Source organism: Corythoichthys intestinalis, chromosome 17 (assembly GCF_030265065.1).
Source record: "Corythoichthys intestinalis isolate RoL2023-P3 chromosome 17, ASM3026506v1, whole genome shotgun sequence".
NCBI lineage: Eukaryota > Metazoa > Chordata > Actinopteri > Syngnathiformes > Syngnathidae > Corythoichthys > Corythoichthys intestinalis.
Genome location: NC_080411.1, coordinates 1,613,051 through 1,633,035, shown reverse-complemented (window position 1 = coordinate 1,633,035; position 19,985 = coordinate 1,613,051). Strand labels below are relative to the sequence as shown.

Here is a 19,985-nt window from a genome sequence, read left to right as displayed (position 1 = left end):
GAGCAAAAAAAAAAAGCAATCAGATTGGGAAATATCGGGATTAGCAGATACTCAAACGATCGGATCGGGAGCAAAAAAAACATGATCGGAACAACCCTAGTTACAACATCTACTGGGATCGTCGCTACAGGGGGTTATGTTTGTATGTGTGGGGGTGCTGGCGGAGATATTTTGCTGACATCAGTGCCTGCTGCAACAACTGGTATTATCGCTACTTTGATGCACCAAACGCCACATGTCTTGATTGTATTAGCAGGGAGGACCGCAACACCAACCCCCTCAAACTCCGCCCCTGGCTAAAGATCAGCCAGACAGACTGGAAAAATCAGCCGAAGAAAGTTTAAAGGTCACTTGATATTTCTTCAAGTGGTTAGTCGTGTGCAGAGCCATGCACAGTGGTATAAAAATAGTATCTGAACCTTTTGGAATTTGTCACGTTTCTGCACAAAATCACTATCAAATGTGATCTGATCTTTGTCAAAATCACACGGATGAAAAAAAAACTGCTTTAACTTAAACCAAACATTTACAGGTTTTCGTATTTTAATGAGGATAGTGTGCAAACAATGCCAGAAGGGCATGAACTATCCCATTTAATATTTTGTTCACAAGTTGATTTGATTTTGACTTAAAACACATCCATAACTGAACAGTATGGACATGCAGGTGACAATGTTTTTTTTTTTTTAGGGAACCCATTGTGGCTCCTCGGTTTTATTATTATTATTATAGTTATTCTTTGTTCCGCAGCCCCTTTGAGCTCAATTTGACCCCCTTAGAATGCTTCAAAATGCACCAAAATTGGCATGCAGGTCAAGACAGATTTTGATACCGTGTCAAGACAAATTCCAAATACACTACAGTCCCTGACAAAAATCTTGTCGCTTATCCATTTTGTAGGAACAATTGCCAATAACCTGACTTTTAATTGTTCAATTGGTTTTTAGGAATGACTCATATGAAAGCTAAAACCCTCCCAAATAATGTTGAATGTACAAAAATATATGTTTCACTGAAAAAGGATTGATCATTTAATGAAGACATAAAGGTCAAATTTTGGCAAGACAAAAGTTTTGTCGCCTACAAAAAGTAGCGTCAATTGAACAAAAAATGTATTTCAAATACAAAAATATGTTGCATAACATAAGTGAATTAAGTCGTGGTGCTGTGAGATCCAAATTTAATATTTTGTATGACTTCCATGGGCTTCGGCAAGGATTCATACAATTTATTGATGAAGTCATCAGGAACATCAAATAAAGCAGTCTTGCATGCCTCCCAGAGTTCATCAGCATTCTTGGGTTTCGTCTTCCATGCTTCCTCTTTCATCCTGTTCATGTCTGGTGACTGGGTTGGCCAGTCCTGGAGGATCTTGATCTTTGCCTTGAGGAACGTTGAGGTAGAGATTGAAGTATGAGCTGCAGAATTTGTCCCTTTTTATGGTTAGGAATGTAAGAGGCAGCTAAGATTTGGGTCTTTTTTTCAAAGAGTCAGATAATTATACTTTGAGGGAAAAAAGGTGAAAAACATATGGATCTCTTTCCAATGCTAAATCTGTATAAATTCATTGTATACAAAAAAATATGTTTTTTTCCGGTGGGGGGCGCTACTTCGCGCATTTGCACTTATTGCGGCAGGTACTGGTTTCCATTAACCAGATCAATCAAATCAAGGTGGTTTAAATACGCTACGTGACTAGTAATATAGTCAACAGATCACTCTGCTTGAAAGCTACCTCAAGAAAAAACAATGCTTAAAAGTATGAGAGGGAAACACGTGCAAAAAGTATTTTGAGGCAATGAAAAGGTAATAAAAAGCGATTCAACAAAAATAGTATGTACTCGCCGTTTTTAACCGATGTGCGCATGCGGTGCGCAAGTGCACTCTGCACTGGTGTGCAGGACGACAGGATCTCATCTCTCACCCGGGTCGTAAGGAATTGCAGAACACTGGTAAGTTTTAGCACTCATCTGGTTATTGATTCTTTGACGCAATACATTCAAAGATTGCACTGGACAAATCCGAGTGATTATCCTACGTCGCTTTCTTATGCACGTGTATGCACAGTGTTGTGAATAACGGTGATGATTGGCTCGGAGCGTTGGTATAGCATTCGAGTTTTCATTAGCGTTAGCATTTAGCGTGGCGAGTGTCATCTTAAACTCTCGAGCAACTTTATTTTTTTCATACAGTTCGTGGCGTTCAGTCCAGGCAGGGGTGAAAGTGGCTAGAATTTCTTGCTGGAACTCCCCGACGGGAAGGTCGCCACTGAGCAGGAAATGTTACTTATTTATTTATAGATTTATTTCTTTTCCATTTTTTTCCGTGGGCGGGGTCGAATCTCATAAAACTACTGAAATGCAAAGAAAACTGTTTTGCCACAGTTATTTCTATAACACATACAAAAAACTGATTTTCATTTTTTTAAAAAAAATTGTATTTTTACAATGATTTGCAAAATAAAAATTTACAAAAACAGCAATAACCCCAACCTCCAATTTTTATTTTCCCTCATTTCCTCACATACTAAACGCCAAACCTCAATTTTGACTACTTAAGAACATAGGGTGTATAATAAAAAGTTAATGTAAACATTTACTCTTTGATTTTTTTTTTATAATAAAGATATAAGATACATACATTCAGAAAAATAAGTACAAATGACTTCTATTATGCAAAGTGAAATGGAATATATTTTGAAGATTGCACAAACATTGACTTTTTTTTTAAAATCATAAGGAAATGAATAAGTAGCCGAACATACATGAACAAATATAAGTCCAAAGTGTACATTGACAGCTAAGATATTCAGAACCTCCCCATCAAAGCAAATAAAACTAAATATGATAAGCCTCCTCAACTCTTTCCTTGCTCTTAAAGATTCGATCCATTTTCTGTTGCATTGCCTTTTTTTGTCGCATCAATTCAACAAACTTTTTTTTTTTTTTTTTGCTGTTCCAGAAAACATGCACATTTGAACCAATCAGAGCTAACTATCTCTGCTGATCACACGTCAGTATATCAGCCAGGCCAGTCGTTTTGCTTTGCTGCGTGCATTCGCATATTGACGTGACTCATCATCGTCAGACTCTGATAATTTCAGCAGCTGGGGAAACCTCCATGTCGTCCGTGGAATAGATAAATAAATAATAAATATTGGTGGAAACGGATTACGCTACACAAGCACTTTATTATGCTTGTTGTTAAAGGGTATGACAACACCTGGGGAAATGCTAATATTCCATCATTTATCCATAAACGCATGCCTTTTGGATTCATATCATGCCACATCGTGTAATTACGCACATCGCAACACCAAGAAAATGATAGAAATTGGGATCGATTGTCAAGCTAAAAGGACCCGCCCACGAGATCCCGGAAATCTAGCATATTGTGTGCGTGACGTCACTACAAGGAAACATCCGGCTCAGTGCTTAGGCGATGAAATGGCGGCGATGATAGCGGACAATTTTGTTTCTAGTTGCAGCGACGAATCCGACGTAACGAACATTCTTCTAATGGTGACGAGGAGAGTTATGAACCTTTCTTTGGTGTTTTGGGTTATCAGTTTGAGCCCAAACGAAAGCCAATGTAGCCTAATGAAAGGATCATTGAGGGGAGCAATCACACTGACGAAACACCGGCAGCAACAGAATCACCGAATGGTTTGTTTTACATTTCTTTTTGTGAAGCTGATACACCGTGACCGCAAAATAATGTAATGTATAGAAAAATGATCATTTATTGTGCTATCATAGGTTTTCGCTCCGTCAACAGACAGAAATATGAACCTCATGACCTTTCATTTCCTTGTTATGACGTCTCCGCCCCATTCGGCTGTTTCCGGAATACTTTCGGAAATGTTCATAATTTTCGATCTATTTTTGATAATTGCTCATGAATGCGATTTATTTTTTTTGTTAACTTTATTAATATTTGTTATCTTGCCACATAACAGTTCTATTGATATCTCACTGCCCCTTAGTGTTTTGATACCCTTTAACACTTTTCTATGTAAATCTGATGTTGGTAGGTAGATTGTTATCTTCCTGGAGATGAAATGCATGTGTGGTAGCTTAGCTTTTTTTTTTTACATAGCGTTTTGACAGTTGCAGTCATATTTTTGGAATCAAAGCACCCTGTACCGGAACAGCATTCAGGCCCTGAATGTTATACCGGAACTGCGTTCCTGACCGTTCTGGCCCACTTTTACCCCTGAGTCCATGTGGGTACAATTAATTGAAAAATAATGCAAGTTTCCCAGCTGAGTGTGTGTGTTATAATCACTAAGTTGGCGTTGTCCTTAGACGCTAGAATATAATTTTTCTTTAATACCAAAAATAGTCCTTTATTAACACATTTACACAATTTTAACCAAAAACAGCCACTTACCCTAAACTTCTTGAATGACATATGCATGAACCTTTAACTCATTCACTCCCAGCCATTTTCACCGGTGCAACCCCCTTTGCTCCCGGCCGTTTTACTGGATTTTGACAGATTTTGCAACACCCACCGAAAATTCTGTTCTATTGCTGTATGAACATGGAACCCACCAAAAGAAAGATTACTCTATTTCAGCAGGAAAAAAAAGTTGGTTTATTTTCCATTTTTTAGAAATCAGCATTAGAAAATAGCTTAGTTTGAGGAATTGTCCAATTTCTGATGAAAAAACTGAGAAACTGAGCTTTTTGTAAAAGCATACATTCCAAACATAACTTTGACATTAACACAGCTATTTTTTGCTTTAGTTACATCCCAAACATCTGAATAATGTTTTCCTTTTACAACATAAACAACAATACAAATAGAGCTTTTGATTGCAAAGTAACAATATATTTGCACATAACTAACTGAGAGATGACGCTGTTGTGGCCGCGACAGCCGGGGTAAACTTTTCCCTCATCGCTGCCTGTCTCATAAAGATGGATTTTTATTTAGTCTTTCTTCTGTGGTGACCACTGCCTCGTGGCAGAGTTCGCCTGGGGAACTTCTGTTTCTGGGGGGGAACTGGTTTGGCCGTGCGCGTGTCCGTGCGGGACACTGGAGGGTGTGGAGGACGCGACCGGCCGAGCACGGTGGCGCGGGCTCTGCTCGGTGAGCAGCATGGACCCAACGCCATCGTCCGCTGCACTGGTGGTCCCGGTCGTTCTGCTCGGTCGTCCAGCGCCTGGCATCCCGGGCGTCCTCCCGGTTGTTCTGCTCGGTTGTCCACTGCCTGGCATCCTGGACTTCGGTCGTCTTCTGCCGGCGCCCTGACCCATTCGTCCCGTTAAATCGGGTTGCGGGTCTTAGCAAATGCGCTACTGCCCTCCAGTGGCCGGTTTTATTGCTTTAAAATGGATTTTCAGCATTGTGCTTTGGAGCTAAAGTGAATCAGAACCCAGAGATGTCTCTTGTGAAAAAAAACGTAAAAGACGCATTAATACGTCTTTGGGACACTGAAACAATTAAAAATAGAAAGTGTTTATACGTTTTTGGGAGCAATTGAGTTAATCAAAAGAACTGGAGTAAAGATATGAGAGGCTGGAGATTCAGAGCCTTACCTATTGAAAAATACATCTGTATACAGGGATTGGACAAAATAATGGACCATAAAAAAAAATCCACAAAAACTACCGTAATTTTAAGTTCATAACATTTGGATCAATAGGTAACACTTTATTTGACAGAGGCGTCATAAGACTATCATGGGCATTACTGAATGCTTATGACAGATGTCATATATATATATATAAGATCTTTATTCCGGAATCTCACAGTGGGTCCATAGCACACACACACCAACAAAGAAAAAAAAAAAAAAAAGAATACCGTACATACGGAGACATAATAATAAAGTGACTTGAAAGAAAAAAAAAACAAAAAAACAGAACAACAAGGAAGCACTGGCAATCAGTGCACAACAAACAGGCTTTTGTGCCAATGGCACCACAGGCTCGAACTAAATCTAAAGCTCATTGTAGGGTCTGTTAAATTCATTATAATATTATTTCCAGACTCATTTAGCCACACATGAAGCTGTACATCAATTTTCTTAAAAGCGCTTTAAATGTGGGTAATCCAGAGCTAACAAATAATTGACTGGCGCTGTACCATCAAGGCACACGCAGTAACAGCCTCAGGGCATCATTGTAGGCTACATTTAGCCTCTGCATGGATTTAGCTGTGTACCTTGACCACAGGTGAGCTGTGTAAAATGGTGTGCAGTATGCCTTAAACAGCGAGGTCTTAACGTGGGGGGAGCACATAGAAAATCTTCTTTTGAGCATATTTGCCTGTGCATAAAGTTTACAACATTGACGATGAATATCCCTGTCATCCGACAAGTCTTCAGATATGAAGTGGCCGAGGTATTTGGCTTCATTGCAAATATTCATAGCTATTTTGCCAAGAAAGAACTGAGGGAATATAGCCGCCCTATCTTCTTTAGAACGGACAATCATGATATTACTTTTCTCTGCGTTATATTTGATGTCAAAATGATCACCAAATTCGGAACATATCGAGAGTAACTCCTGCAAGCCAGCACTGCATGGGGAGAGCACCACCACATCATCTGCGTACATAAGATGGTTAATGACAGTGTCTCCTACAACACCTCCCGTATTACACTTATTGAGTCGGCTGGATAAGTCGTCCATGAAAACATTGAACAAATATGGAGAGAGAATTCCTCCCTGTCTTACACCATTACCTACTTTAAAGCAAGCAGAGACCGAGCCACCCCATTTTATGCGAACAAGTTGATTTGCATACCAGAAGGCCAGAATACGGATTATGTATTTGGGCACCCCTCTTTTTGCTAACATAAGAAAAAGTTTGCTGTGATTGATCCGGTCAAAGGCTTTCGATGAGTCAATGAAGCATAAAAACATTGTTGAGTTTAGGCTTCGATATTTAAATAATAGCTCCTTCAGAGCAAATATACACATGTCGGTTCCATGTTTCCTTTTAAACCCGAACTGATTGTCGCTTGTCGAAATAAATGAAAGAATTCTGCCCAGTATGATTGACTCTAGAACTTTAGAGAGCACACTGGCCAGGGCAATAGGTCTGTAATTATCTTTACTATTGATTTTACCAGCCTTGTCTTTTAAGATAGGCACAAGTTGTACTGCCATCATAGAGTCAGGTAAGATGCCATGCTTAAAAAACCCGTCAAAACACAAGGCAAGAAGAGGGATTATTTTCTGACTGGCATGTTTTAAATGCTCAGCTGTAATACAATCGGCACCACCAGCCTTATTGTTTTCTAGTTCAGTAATAGCTTTGTGGATTTCATCCGGGGTTATCACTAAAATCTCACTGAGGTCAACATTATCCTGTATGTATATATCACTCTTAATACAGTTAAACAGCTCATAGTAGTGCTGTCTCCATAATTCCGCAATGTTATTCGAGCCACATACTCCGTTAATGTTAAAAGGTAAGGGAGCTTTACAATTATTCAATATTTTCACCTCTTTCCAAAAGTCACAGTATCTATGATTACTAAGTTTGCCAGCAAGGGAGTCTGCCCTCATACTGGCCTCATTCCTACTAATAAAACGTACAGCAAGCTTAAACCTTGCATTTGTGCGCTTTTTATTCTCAAAAAGAGGCCCACATCTAATTCTGCCAGAAGTCATCAAGTGTCATCGGCAAATTATGTCACTAACTCCATTTATGTCCTGTTTGGATCTTTTATATCCACTCAAAAGTGAGATCATTTGCCAGATGACACAAAATGACATCAGTCATAGGCATTCATTAATGCTCATGGCAGTAACATGTCATAAGTGATTGTCTTATGGTGCTACTGTTAAATAAAGTGTTACCAAATACCATAACTAGTAATTAATGACACAACTGGAACAGTAACTGAAGAAATAATTAGCACAGAACATCGATTTTGATCATTATATATATATCTGTAGCGCTGCAATGCATGCGAGGAGGCTTTTTTTTTTTTTTTTTCTTTTTAAAACCTGTCCTGTTCAGCTGTTTGACACGGAGAATGGAAGTCTAAGTGCCCGGATAGTCTGAACAGTTTTAATGTTTCACATTGAGAGTCTGACATACTCCCATTGTGATCACTCAACATAACTCGTTTATTATGACAAAGCAGTGAACAGGAAGGGGTTATGGGGGAACAGAAGAAAAGAAACGCAAGAGAAGAAAGAAAAAAACTACAACAAGAAATACATTGAAAATCTTCTCTACCAGTTACTAATGTGTTAGTCCTATCGTCAGCTAGATGTATTTCCGGTTGACACCATGTGGGGGCCTGTTGACCAGGGAAAGAGGGGGACGGGGGTGGGGGAGTCTATAGGCTAAATGACTGAAAGGGGTAGAGTGTACACAAATCATCTCTGTGATCTAGAACCCAGTAATCGTGTGAATCCCTTGTGAGTGTAAGCCCGTTGGCGACCGACCCTACGCCGCCCCATCGCCAATCCCGGCACCGGGACCCCCCGCCCCAGCGCGCCCAATAACATCCAGCCGCACGCGAGGGGGGGTCAAGCGCAGCCCATCCCTCCTCCCGCAGCCCAGTAAAGGAGCCTGGGATCCAGGGTGGTCCCCCGGGCTACCCGCGCACCCATCAACCGACCTTCAGGGATGGCAAGAGGGGACGCACCACCAACCCCACGCCTACCCCCACCCTCGCCCGCCCACCCGGTCCACGAGCCACAGCCGCAGCCCCCCAACCGGCACGGCAGGAGGTATTTTGGACGACAACAGTGTTGACAGCAGGTGGCAGCAGAGGTTACTGTCTCCCCAAGGGAGCAGTGATGGCCAAATGAAGCTTCTTGAAGCAATGAATTCATGGTAGTTCATTTGGTTTAATGACAGTCTTCTGATGCCTCTGTCAAATAAAGTGTTACCAGTTAATATCTTTTAGTGTAAAAATCCCATAATACACTCAGGATAGCTGCGTCTTATAGTCCAGTGCGGCTTATCTATGAACAAATGTCGTTTTCGTGTCAAATTTGGTGGTTGGTGGCTTATAGTCAGGTGCACCTTATAGTGTGAAAATTAGTTATTGAATCTCTAAAACTGACCATAAATGCTCAATAATGTAGAGGTCTGGGGATTGCCATTCGAGATGCTCAACTTCATTAGAATGTTCCTCATGCCATTCTTTAACAATAATGTTCAATTATTAAGATGCCAAAATGTTAGGTGTTTCCATTGTATATTAGGGATGTGACGATACACACAAGTCACGGTAGCTCGTACATAACTTTTATGTGTTTATTTAGGTTTGCTCAATGAAGTATTGCAGTACACGTGGTGGAGTCCATGGATGGGAGTTCCGAGACGTGCTCTTCTCAGGTTACGCTCCTGATGGAGGGATGTTCATGCCTGAGAGTATTCCAACGCTAAGCCGAGAAACTCTGAGGTGCTGGAGTGGACTATCCTATCCCAAACTGGTGGTGGAGGTAGCCTCACTTTTTATTCCCGCTCAGCTAATCTCCAGAGAGGACCTGAAGGGTGAGCTCATTAAAGCAATGGTATCCAAACCGGTTTTCAGGTGTCGCTGTGGGTGCAAGTTTCTGTTCCAAACGATCCAGAAGACCGTTTGACCAATGAGGTTGATGTGTCTGTGGCACCAGATTGATGGAAAGGTGTCCTGTAGATCGGTTGGAATGAAAACTTGCGGCCCTTTCTTGGGGTAGTTTGGACACACCTGGTTTAAAAGGGAAAAAACACTTTTCCTATTTCTTTTAATGAATTAAACTATGACCCTTTCCCTGTTCTAGATCTTGTGCACTCTGCTTTATCTGGATTCTCTGTGCCCGATGTGATTAGAATTGCACAGCTGAAGGATGGCTTGACCATCCTGGAGCTTTTCCATGGAGAAACGCTGGCCTTTAAGGACCTGGCAATGACCTGCACAGTGCATTTCCTGGACTACTTTCTGCAGAAGGAGAAACACAGAGCTACTGTTCTTGTTGGTATGAAAGCAAATGCATGAATGATTCGGTTTCAAACTGCCTCGGCCAGCAGTCTTGCTCCAAAGGAGAGGAATCATATTTTAATCTTCAATGAATTTTTGTCTAAAAACAAATATATTTTGGCAAGGCCGTGGAAAACGACTTCCAGGTAGCTTTGAGGAAGTTCTGGCCCCAACATCCGATGTCTAAGGAGAGGAAAGCAGTGCAGCATTAACACTGTGTATAGTGCCGAACTCGACTCAGGACGTCGTGAGCAGTGTTGTTAATAACGGCGTTAGAATATAACGGCGTTACTAACGCCTTTATTTTCTTCAGTAGTGAGCAATCTAATTAATTACTTTTCTCATCTTGGCAACGCCGTTACCGTTACTGAGGCGGAAAAGGCGTGCGTTACTTTGCGTTATGATGTTGGTTGACTGCTGCGAGAAAAGTCTGGAAAAAGACGGACTCAGAGCAGGAGTGGGGAGGAGGCAAGGGAGTTTGACGCCGCTGCAAACGCGATGCTACTATGCTAGGTGGCCCCAATAATACCTGACTGTAGCCGATAGCCTACAACCTACGCCCACATGATGCTTCGGTAGATATTACATATATGCAGAACTAGATGCAAATGATTGACACGGCGGCATTAGCAACATATATAATAAAGCACTAGATGCGTTAGTAAACAGCCGCCATCTTAAAGCAGTAGACTTCTCATGAAGGCTCTGTTGTAGAGAACCTTCCTGGCGAACCTAAGTCACTTTTTATCTGAAATGCTCCTAAATTGGCAAAACTTAAATCTATCTTTAAATGATGAAAAGGTTTTAAAACTTACACATGTCAAAAATAGACGGAAGGGAATTAATGCAGTAACGGGAGCAATTTGAACAACTTTAACGATTGATTCACAACATTAAATGACTTCCACACATAGCAAACGTTATTATCGAGTTATTATTAGTATTAACTAGTTATCGCAATATCCGCAATACGCCTGTTGTCCCAAAAACCCTTTAAACTTCAGATTGTGTGACCAGTTTTTTTTTTTTTTTAATTAAAAAAAAAAACATGAAAATTATCACCAGTTACTTTGTCAAGTAACTAATTACTTTTACATTCAGGTAACTGAGTTACTAATGCAATTTTTAGGAGAAGTAATTTGTAACTGTAATTAATTACTTTTTTAAAGTAAGATTAACAACACTGGTTGTGAGTCGGTGGGGAGAATACTTTGAAGACCTTCTCAATTCCACAGAAACGCCTTCCTTTAAGGAAAGCAGAGTCTGGGGACTCTGAGGTGGGCTCTCCTATCTCTGGGGTCAAAGTCACTGAGGTGGTTGTAAAGCTCCTCAGTGGCAAGGCCCCGGGGGTCGATGAGATCTGCCCAGAGTTTCAAAAGGCTCTGGATGTTGTTGGGCTGTCGTGGCTGACACGCACCTACAACATCGCGGGGACATAGGGAACAGGCCTCTGGATCGGTAGACTGGTGATCCCCCTTTTTAAGATGGGGAACCGGAGGGTGTGTTTCAATTGTTGAGGGATCACACACCTCAGCCTCCCCGGTAAATTCTATTCAGGGGTGTTGGAGAGGAGGGTCCGTCGGGAAGTCAAATCTCCCATTCAGGAGGAGCAGTGTGGTTTTCGTCCCGGCTGTGGAAGAGTGGACCAGCTCTATACCCTCGGCAGGGTCCTCGAGGGTCCATGGGAGTCCCCCCAACCAGTCTACATGTGTTTTGTGGATCTGGAGAAGCCCGTGAGGGGTGCTCCGGGAGTACGGGGTACCGAGCCCCTTGGTAAGGGCTATTTGGTCCCTGTATGACCGGTGTCAGAGTTTGGTCCACATTGCCGGCAGTAAGTCGAATTCGTTCCCAGTGAGGGTTGGACTCTGCCAAGGCTTTGTCACCGATTCTGTTCATAATTTTTATGGACAAAATTTCTAGGCGCAGCTGAAGCGTCGAGGGGGTCCGGTTTGGTGACCTCAGCATTGCATCTCTGCTTTTTGCCGATGATGTGATGCTGTTGGCTTCAACAAGCCGTGACCGCCAACTCTTACTGGAGCGGTACACAGCAGAGTCTGGAGCGGTCTGGATGAAGATCAGCACCTCCAAATCAGAGACCATGGTCCTCAGTCGGAAAAGGGTGGCGTGCCCTCTCCAGGTCAGGGGATGAGATCCAGGTGGAGGAGTTCATGTATCTTGGGGACTTGTTCATGAGTGAGGGTAGAAGGGAGCGGCAGTTTGACAGGCGGATCGGTGCAATGTCTTCAGTGATGCGGACTCTGCACCGATCCGTAGTGGTGAAGGAAGAGCTGACCCAAAAGGCAAAGCTCTCGATTTAGCAGTCGATCTACATTCCTACCCTCACCTATGGTCAAGACCTGTGGGTAGTGACCTAAAGAACAACATCCCGGATACAAGCGGCCAAATTGAGGTTCCTCCGCAGGTTGTCCGGGCTGTCAGCATTGAGAGGATGTCTCCTGGACGCCCCCCTGGAGAGGTTTCCCGGGCATGTCCCACTGGCGGGAGTCCCCAGGGACGACTCAGGACACGCTGGAGAGACTATGTCTCTCGACTGGCCTGGGAACACCTTGGGATCCTGCCGGAGGAGCTGGTTTAAGTGGTTGGGGATCGGGAAGTCTGGGCTTCCCTGCTTAAGTTGCTGCCCCCACAACCTGACCCTGGATTAAGCGGTAGATGATGGATGGAAATATAAGTATATTTTCATGCATCGCTGCCTAGGAGTAAAAGAACCAAGATGGAAATAATGGCTAGAGCAATCTTGATTTTAAATAAGACATAACAATGAACTCTAATACTGTACAATGTGACTTTGCATTCCAATTTAGGTACATCAGGTGATACAGGTGGCTCAGCCATCCAGAGTGCCAAAGGCCTGAGTGGTTTGGATATAGTGGTGGTTTACCCTCAAGGACGCGTTACTCCTGTCCAAGAGAAACATATGATCACTTGCTTGGAGGATAATGTCCATGTCTTTGCAGGTGAACATACCACAAGTTTATATGGGCTATACCTTTCGAGGTACTTGAATTTGATGCATGTTGTGTTTTCAAAGCGGACGGCTCATCAGATGACATCGACCAGCCTCTCCGTCGTTTATTTGCCGATCAGGATCTGGTCAAACATCATGGCCTCATGAGCCTTAACTCTGTGAACTGGTCTCGTATCATGATCCAGCTGACCCATTTCATCTTTGCATACCTGCAGCTTACTTGTATGGAGCAGATGGAGGCTCAGGAACCATTGCCTGAACTAGAAGTGGTGGTGCCCACTGGTGGAGCGGGGAACATCGCAGGTCGGTAGGTCACCTACAATAGACAGAAAACTTCAAATATTAGCCAGTATTACCTGGCAGTCGTGGCTGACGTTTACAAATTGAATTAGCATGTTGTCTCCAGTGTCCAACTTTCCTCATATTTCTCTTGCTCTTGTCTGTTTGTGTCTCAGCTGGTTTCTTTGTGAACCAAATGGGTGTGCCCCTTAAGCTGGTGGCCATGGTGAATTCCAATGATATTGTTCACAGGACTGTATCATCTGGTGATTTTGCCATGGCAGCTAATGTCACACAGACGTTGGCTCCTGCCATTGACATTCAGGTACTGCAACTGTTATACATACAGTGGAGCAAATAAGTATTTTGTCAACCACTAATTGTGCAAGTTCTCCCACTTGAAAATATTAGAGAGGCCTGTAATTGTCAACATGGGTAAACCTCAACCACGAGAGACAGAATGTGGGGGAAAAAAACCCCAGAAAATCGCATTTTTTGATTTTTTTTTTTTTTAAAAAGAATTTATTTGCAAATCATGGTGGAAAATAAGTATTTGGTCAATACCAAAAGTTCATCTCAATACTTTGTTATGTACCCTTTGTTGGCAATAACGGAGGCCAAACGTTTTCTGTAACTCTTCACAAGCTTTTCACACACTGTTGCGGTATTTTGGCCCATTCCTACATGCAGATCTCCTCTAGAGCAGTGATGTTTTGGGGCTGTCTTGGGGCAACACAGACTTGGCTGATGGAAGGAGATTTTCACTCAAAATCTCTCGATACATGACCCCATTCATTCTTTCCTTTACACAGATCAGTCGTTCTGGTCCCTTTGCAGTAAAACAGGCCCAAAGGATGATGTTTCCACCCCCATGCTTCACAGTGGGCATGGTGTTCTTCGGATGCAATTCAGTATTCTTTCTGCTCCAAACACAAGAACCTGTGTTCAGGGGCGGACTGGTAATCTGTAGCTTCTGGAGGATCACAGAACGGCCGGTGCTCTGGACGGCCGGTGGCCGCCATACACACATCGCTGCTTTTATCCCCTCTATACTCTGTGATTATCTACAGTTCGCATCCAATCCGACAGGTGGCAGCAATGCACCTGGCTGAAAGACTTGTGGCCCACGAAGGGGCAGGATAGAGCGATAAGAGCTTTGGCGGACTTTCTAGTTGCCACCGGGTTGAGATGGAATGAAGAGGGTTACTTGCTAGGTATATTGGCAATTGGCAAACATTTTAGCTGTAAAACAACGTATGCACACTCAGCAGCAATATTAATTCAGAAGAAATACAACAAAATATTAATAAAATAAATGGTTTTACTTTAAAGTTTAGGTAGTTAAATTGATATGATATATATTTTAATCATTTATATATCGTTTTGTTTTCTGGTTAATACTTTCCAATGAAGGTTATGTATACAGGATTTGTCTTGAAATGTTTATTGTATTTTCATTGAAATGTATTATTTGTGGGGCAAGATTAATTATGGCATAAACAATGAAGTCATTTTATAGACACAGGGGATAGGTGTTATTATAATCAATTGGATACGTAAAACTTGCTTTAAAAAATAAATTCTTTTATTGGTTTATTCAGGTTGATTATAGAGCTAGGGCAGAAGATGAATCCAACTCCCCCATGCTTCACAGTGGGTATGGTGTTCTTCGGATGCAATTCAGTATTCTTTCTCCTCCAAACACGAGAACCTGTGTTTCCACCAAAAAGTTCTATTTTGGTTTCATCTGACCATAACACATTCTCCTAGTCCTCTTCTTGATCATCCAAATGCTCTCTAGCGAACCGCAGACGGGCCTGGACGTGTACTGGCTTCAGCAGGGGGACACGTCTGGCAGTGCAAGATTTGAGTCCCTGGCGGCGCATTGTGTTACTGATAGTAGCCTTTGTTACTGTGGTCCCAGCTCTCTGTAGGTCATTCACTAGGTCCCACCGTGTGGTTCTGGGATGTTTGCTCACCGTTCTTGTTATCATTTTGATGCCACGGGGTGAGATCTTGCATTTAACCCTTAGATTGAGGGAGATTATCAGTGGTCTTGTATGTCTTCCATTTTCTAATAATTGCTCCCACAGTTGATTTCTGTACACCAAGCGTTTTACCTATTGCAGATTCAGTCTTCCCAGCCTGGTGCAGGTCTACAATTTTGTCCTTCAAAAGCTCCTTGGTCTTGGCCATAGTGGAGTTTGGAGTGTGACTGACTGACATTGTGGACAGGTGTCTTTTATACCGATAATGAGTTAAAACAGGTGTCATTAATACAGATAGCGAGTGGAGCCTCATTAGAAGAAGTTAGAACTCTTTGACCGCCAGAAATCTTGCTTGTTTGTAGGTGACCAAATACTTATTTTCCACTCTAATTTGGAATTAATTCTTTAAAAATCAAACAGTGTGATTTTCTGTTTTTTTTCCCCCCACATTATGTCTCTCTTGGTTGAGGTTTACCCATGTTGACAATTACAGGCCTCTCTAATCTTTTCAAGTGGGAGAACTTGCACAATTGGTGTTTGACTAAATACTTATTCGCCCCACTGTACATAGTGTTGATCTCTTTTGCTGATAAATGTTGGTGTTATAGGACCCTTACAACATGGAGCGAGTGTTCTGGTTGCTTCTGCAAAAAGACTCTAGTTTGGTGAAAAATATGATGGAGGAGTTTCAACATTCACATAAACATACTCTGCTTGAAAACCACCACAAACTGGTACGTACGCACTAGGAACAATAGATTTACTGTCACTTTAGACAATACAGTTTTTTTCCCTCTTCACGTTTGCTCTTGTAGTTGTCCTGTACTTTTTCAAGTGGAACAGTCAATGATGAAGGCATCTTAGAGACGCTGAGGAGATGCTGGGAGGAAAACCAGTATGTGTTGTGTCCCCACACAGCAGTGGCTGCATGGCATCACTACCACTGTCCTCACGATCCTACTATTAAAAGGTCTTGTATTTCTTTCAGCTCGTTACTCTGCTGTGAGTTATTTAGTTTGATAAAGCGTAGTAAGAAGTTGTTCAAATTTGCTGTGCAACAAATTCGTATTGTATTGTCGAGTTGCCAAAGCTTGAGAAGACTAAATATGATCAATATTAGGGCTGTCAAACGATTAAAAATTTTAATCTAGTTAATCAGAGCTTAAAAATTAATTAATCGTAATTAATCGCAATTCAAACCATCTATAAAATATGCCATATTTTTCTGTAAATTATTGTTGCAATGGAAAGATAAGACACAAGACTGATATATACTGTAATTTTCGCACTATAAGGCGCACCTGACTATAAGCCGCCACCCACCAAATTTGGCACGAAAACTGCATTTGTTCATAGATAAGCCGCACCGGACTATAAGCCGCAGCTCTCCTCACTGTATTATTGGATATTCACACCAAAAGATATTAACTGGTAACATAAGCGGCTCGGACAACGAAAGAATGATACTATTTGACAGCGGCATCACATGACTGTCATAAGACCTAATAAACCACCATGAAGCTTTGAACCAATTGGCTGCAAAGCCTTATTGCTTCAAGAAGCTTCATTTGGCTATCACTGCTCCCTTGTGAGAGACAGTCAACCTCTGCTGCCACCTGCTGTCAACACTGTTATTGTCCAACATGCCTCCTAGCATGCATTGCAGCGCTGCAGATGTAAATAACAAAATTTGTGTTGTCTGGTAATTATTTCTTCAGTTACTGTTCCGCTTGTTTCATCAATTTTTAGTTATTGTATTTGGTAACACTTTATTTGACAGTGGCGCCATAAGACTATCATTAGACAATCATAATTATGACATAACACTATCATGAGCATTAATGAATGCTTATAACAGATGTCATTTAGTGTTATCTGGCAAATTATCTCACTTTAGAATGGATGTTAAAGATCCAAGCTGGAAACAATGGAGTTAGTGACATAATTTGCCGGATGACGCCTACTGATATAAGCATTCAGTAATGCCCACGGTAGTGTCATGTCGTATTTATGACAGTCCTATGACAAATGAAGAGTTACCTATTAACCCAAATAAATCAACAAATAAGCCGCACTGGACTATAAGCCGCCAGATTCAAAATGAAGGAAAAAAGTAGCGGCTTATAGTCCGAAAATTACGGTACATTCAACATACTGTACATAAGTACTGTATTTGTTTATTATAACAATAAATCAACAAGATAACATTAACATTCTGTTAAAGCGATCCATGGAGAGAAAGACTTGTAGTTCTTAAAAGATAAATGTTTGTACAAGTTATAGAAATTTTATATTAAAACCCCTCTTAATGTTTTCGTTTTAATAACATTTGTAAAATTTTCAATCAAAAAAATGAATTAGTAGCTCGCCATTGTTGATTTCAATAATTACACAATTCTCATGGTGCTGAACCCATAAAATCAGTCGCACCCAAGCACCAGCAGAGGGCAACAAAACTCCAAAAAACACAAGTAACAAGTGCATCTGACCCTGTGCTGTCATTTTAATCTGTTTTAGCGGGGCATGTGCCTTAATTGCGTCAATTATTTTAAGGTGATTAATTTTAAAAAATTAATTACCGCCCGTTAACGCGATAATTTTGACAGCCCTAATAAATATCCAACATCCATCTGAAACTTGTCTTTTTCAGGTGTTACCTGGGCACAGCGTCTCCAGCCAAGTTTCAGTCAGCAATACAGAAGGCCGGGTTAAACTTTGATCCACCCGAAGCGGTCAAAGCTTTAGACAAGTTACCTTCACGTTACCAGAAGCTGGAACGTACCTCTGACTGGTGCAAAGACTGGGAACAGCAACTTAGAATGACAATCCAGGCTGTGAGCTCAACCAGGAAAAACCGAGGGGTTTATTACATCTGATTTTGGGAGATTTAGAAAAAAAAGCACAATCATTTCAAAAATCTGCTAACTGCACGCACTTTTTCCAATTTATGTTTGATTTCCTTTTATGGGTTTAGGTGCTTTTAAAGCAACACTAGGTCACTTTTCAACCTTTATGGAATATTTTCAGGACATTTCTGATTATATGTCGACTGAGAACTAGTTGAACTAGAAACTGCCATTTCTGGAGAAATTACTCTGGGTCTTTGCTGTGTGGCTATACAGATCTTAGCCCAGCCCAGGGCTATCAATAGAAGGGACAAACATGCCCGTTAATGGCGTTAAACAAAGTAAATGCCATTAGAAATGAATGGGGAAATTTGGACGTCCATGGCCGTCAATGGCAGCACCCTTCATCAGTGTCAATGTAATCGGTGCTGACGAGTTCGAGTGAGGTGGGGGGGTTAGCCACACGGTTACTAACCATCATATGCTATTGTTTAGCCGCAACTGGATTCATTACCTTATTACTATTTATCCTTCACACAGCCTGGAAACAGAAATGCTGTTTATTCCATCTGCAGGCGACCGAGAGATTGATTTTTGATTGACTGATGATTTTACGACACCGTGCGGGTGTGCGCTGGTCCTCATGGGAAACGGTCTTCCTTAATTCAAAATACTACTGCTTTTGTCCATTTGTGTTGCTAAAATTGACCAAAACTGAAAAGTTACCAAGTGTTGCTTAAAATCCGCTGATATCAGTATCTGTTTGATATTGGCATCGGATTTTTGGAGTTGGACAATACTGGTATATCGGTTAAAAAGTCATTATCGGACGACTCTACTTTTCTGTGTCACTAATTTTTGTTTTTTTGTTTTTATGTGATTTAAAGCACTTTGAATTGCCTTATGTTGATTTGTGCTATACAAATAAATTTGCCTTGCATGATTAAATAAAATATGTACTACTTCCTAAATGTGGCTAAAGTTTTGTCAATTGTAAAATGGTAAATGAGAAAGCGCTCAAAGCCAGTTACCTTGTTGCTGAACTTGTTGCTAAATTCAAAATGTCCCACACTGTGGCAGAGAAATTAATACTACCTGCCTTCAAAGTAATTGTCAGCGAGATGTTCGGCCCTGATGTGGTTAAAGACATTGCTAAAGTCCCCCTGTCTGATAAGTCTGAGCTTTTCAAGCCTAACTGCGATAAAAAATAAAAACAGAGACAAAGTTGAAGAAGAGCTTCGTGTGCATCTTCAATTCCAGCCAGGATATCTGCTTTGTGTTCATCTAAACAGACTCAAGTACCACTGAGTTAGAATAAATATTGAGAAATTATAGGATAATCAAATATATTGTACAGCAGGGGTGCCCAATCCCAGTCCTCAAGAGCCCCTATCCAGCTTGTTTTCCGTGTCTCCCTCCTTTAACACACCTGAATCAAATGATCAGCTCATCAGCAAGCTCTGCAGCAGCCTGATAACGATCCTGATTAGTTGATTCAGGTGTGTTAGAGGTGGGAGACATGGAAAACAAGCTGGATAGGGGCTCTCGAGGACTGGGATTGGGCACCCCTGCTGTACAGGAAGTAATTTTAGAACATTTTTGGTTTGTGATGTGCAGCGACATTTTTTTTCCAATGTAAAAACGTGCTGTGACTCAGAAAAGGTTAAAAAAAACACTGCATTATGTAATACAAATAAGGTTGCTTATAAGTTGGTGGGGACAACTTGAGCATCCTGTAAAGTTGGTAGTGTTTTGTCCCTACCGTCCCCATGCAAACCTACGCACTTGGCTTTTAGTCTTTCCTATTACAAACAAAACAATGTTAATCAAGTTATACTTTATTGTTAGTATTGTAAGAATTTTTTATGTTAACAGCGACACAATGTTATGCAGAAGTGTACATATAATTAGAAACTGCAATTTCTGGAGAAATTACTCTG

The 19,985-nt window shown here is 41.4% G+C and overlaps 1 protein-coding gene across 1 annotated transcript; it reads left to right on the top strand.

Annotated features, from left to right (window-relative positions):
* The first annotated feature begins 1,894 nt into the window (after positions 1-1,894).
* Positions 1,895-19,231, top strand: thnsl2 (threonine synthase-like 2). The gene is made up of 9 exons (XM_057818664.1): positions 1,895-1,952; positions 9,246-9,477; positions 9,747-9,941; positions 12,769-12,921; positions 12,996-13,235; positions 13,388-13,536; positions 15,808-15,933; positions 16,015-16,169; positions 17,850-19,231. The coding sequence occupies exons 2-9, from the start codon at positions 9,255-9,257 to the stop codon at positions 18,073-18,075; spliced, it is 1,467 nt and encodes a 488-aa protein (XP_057674647.1). The 5' UTR covers positions 1,895-1,952; positions 9,246-9,254; the 3' UTR covers positions 18,076-19,231.
* Positions 19,232-19,985: the final 754 nt, after the last annotated feature.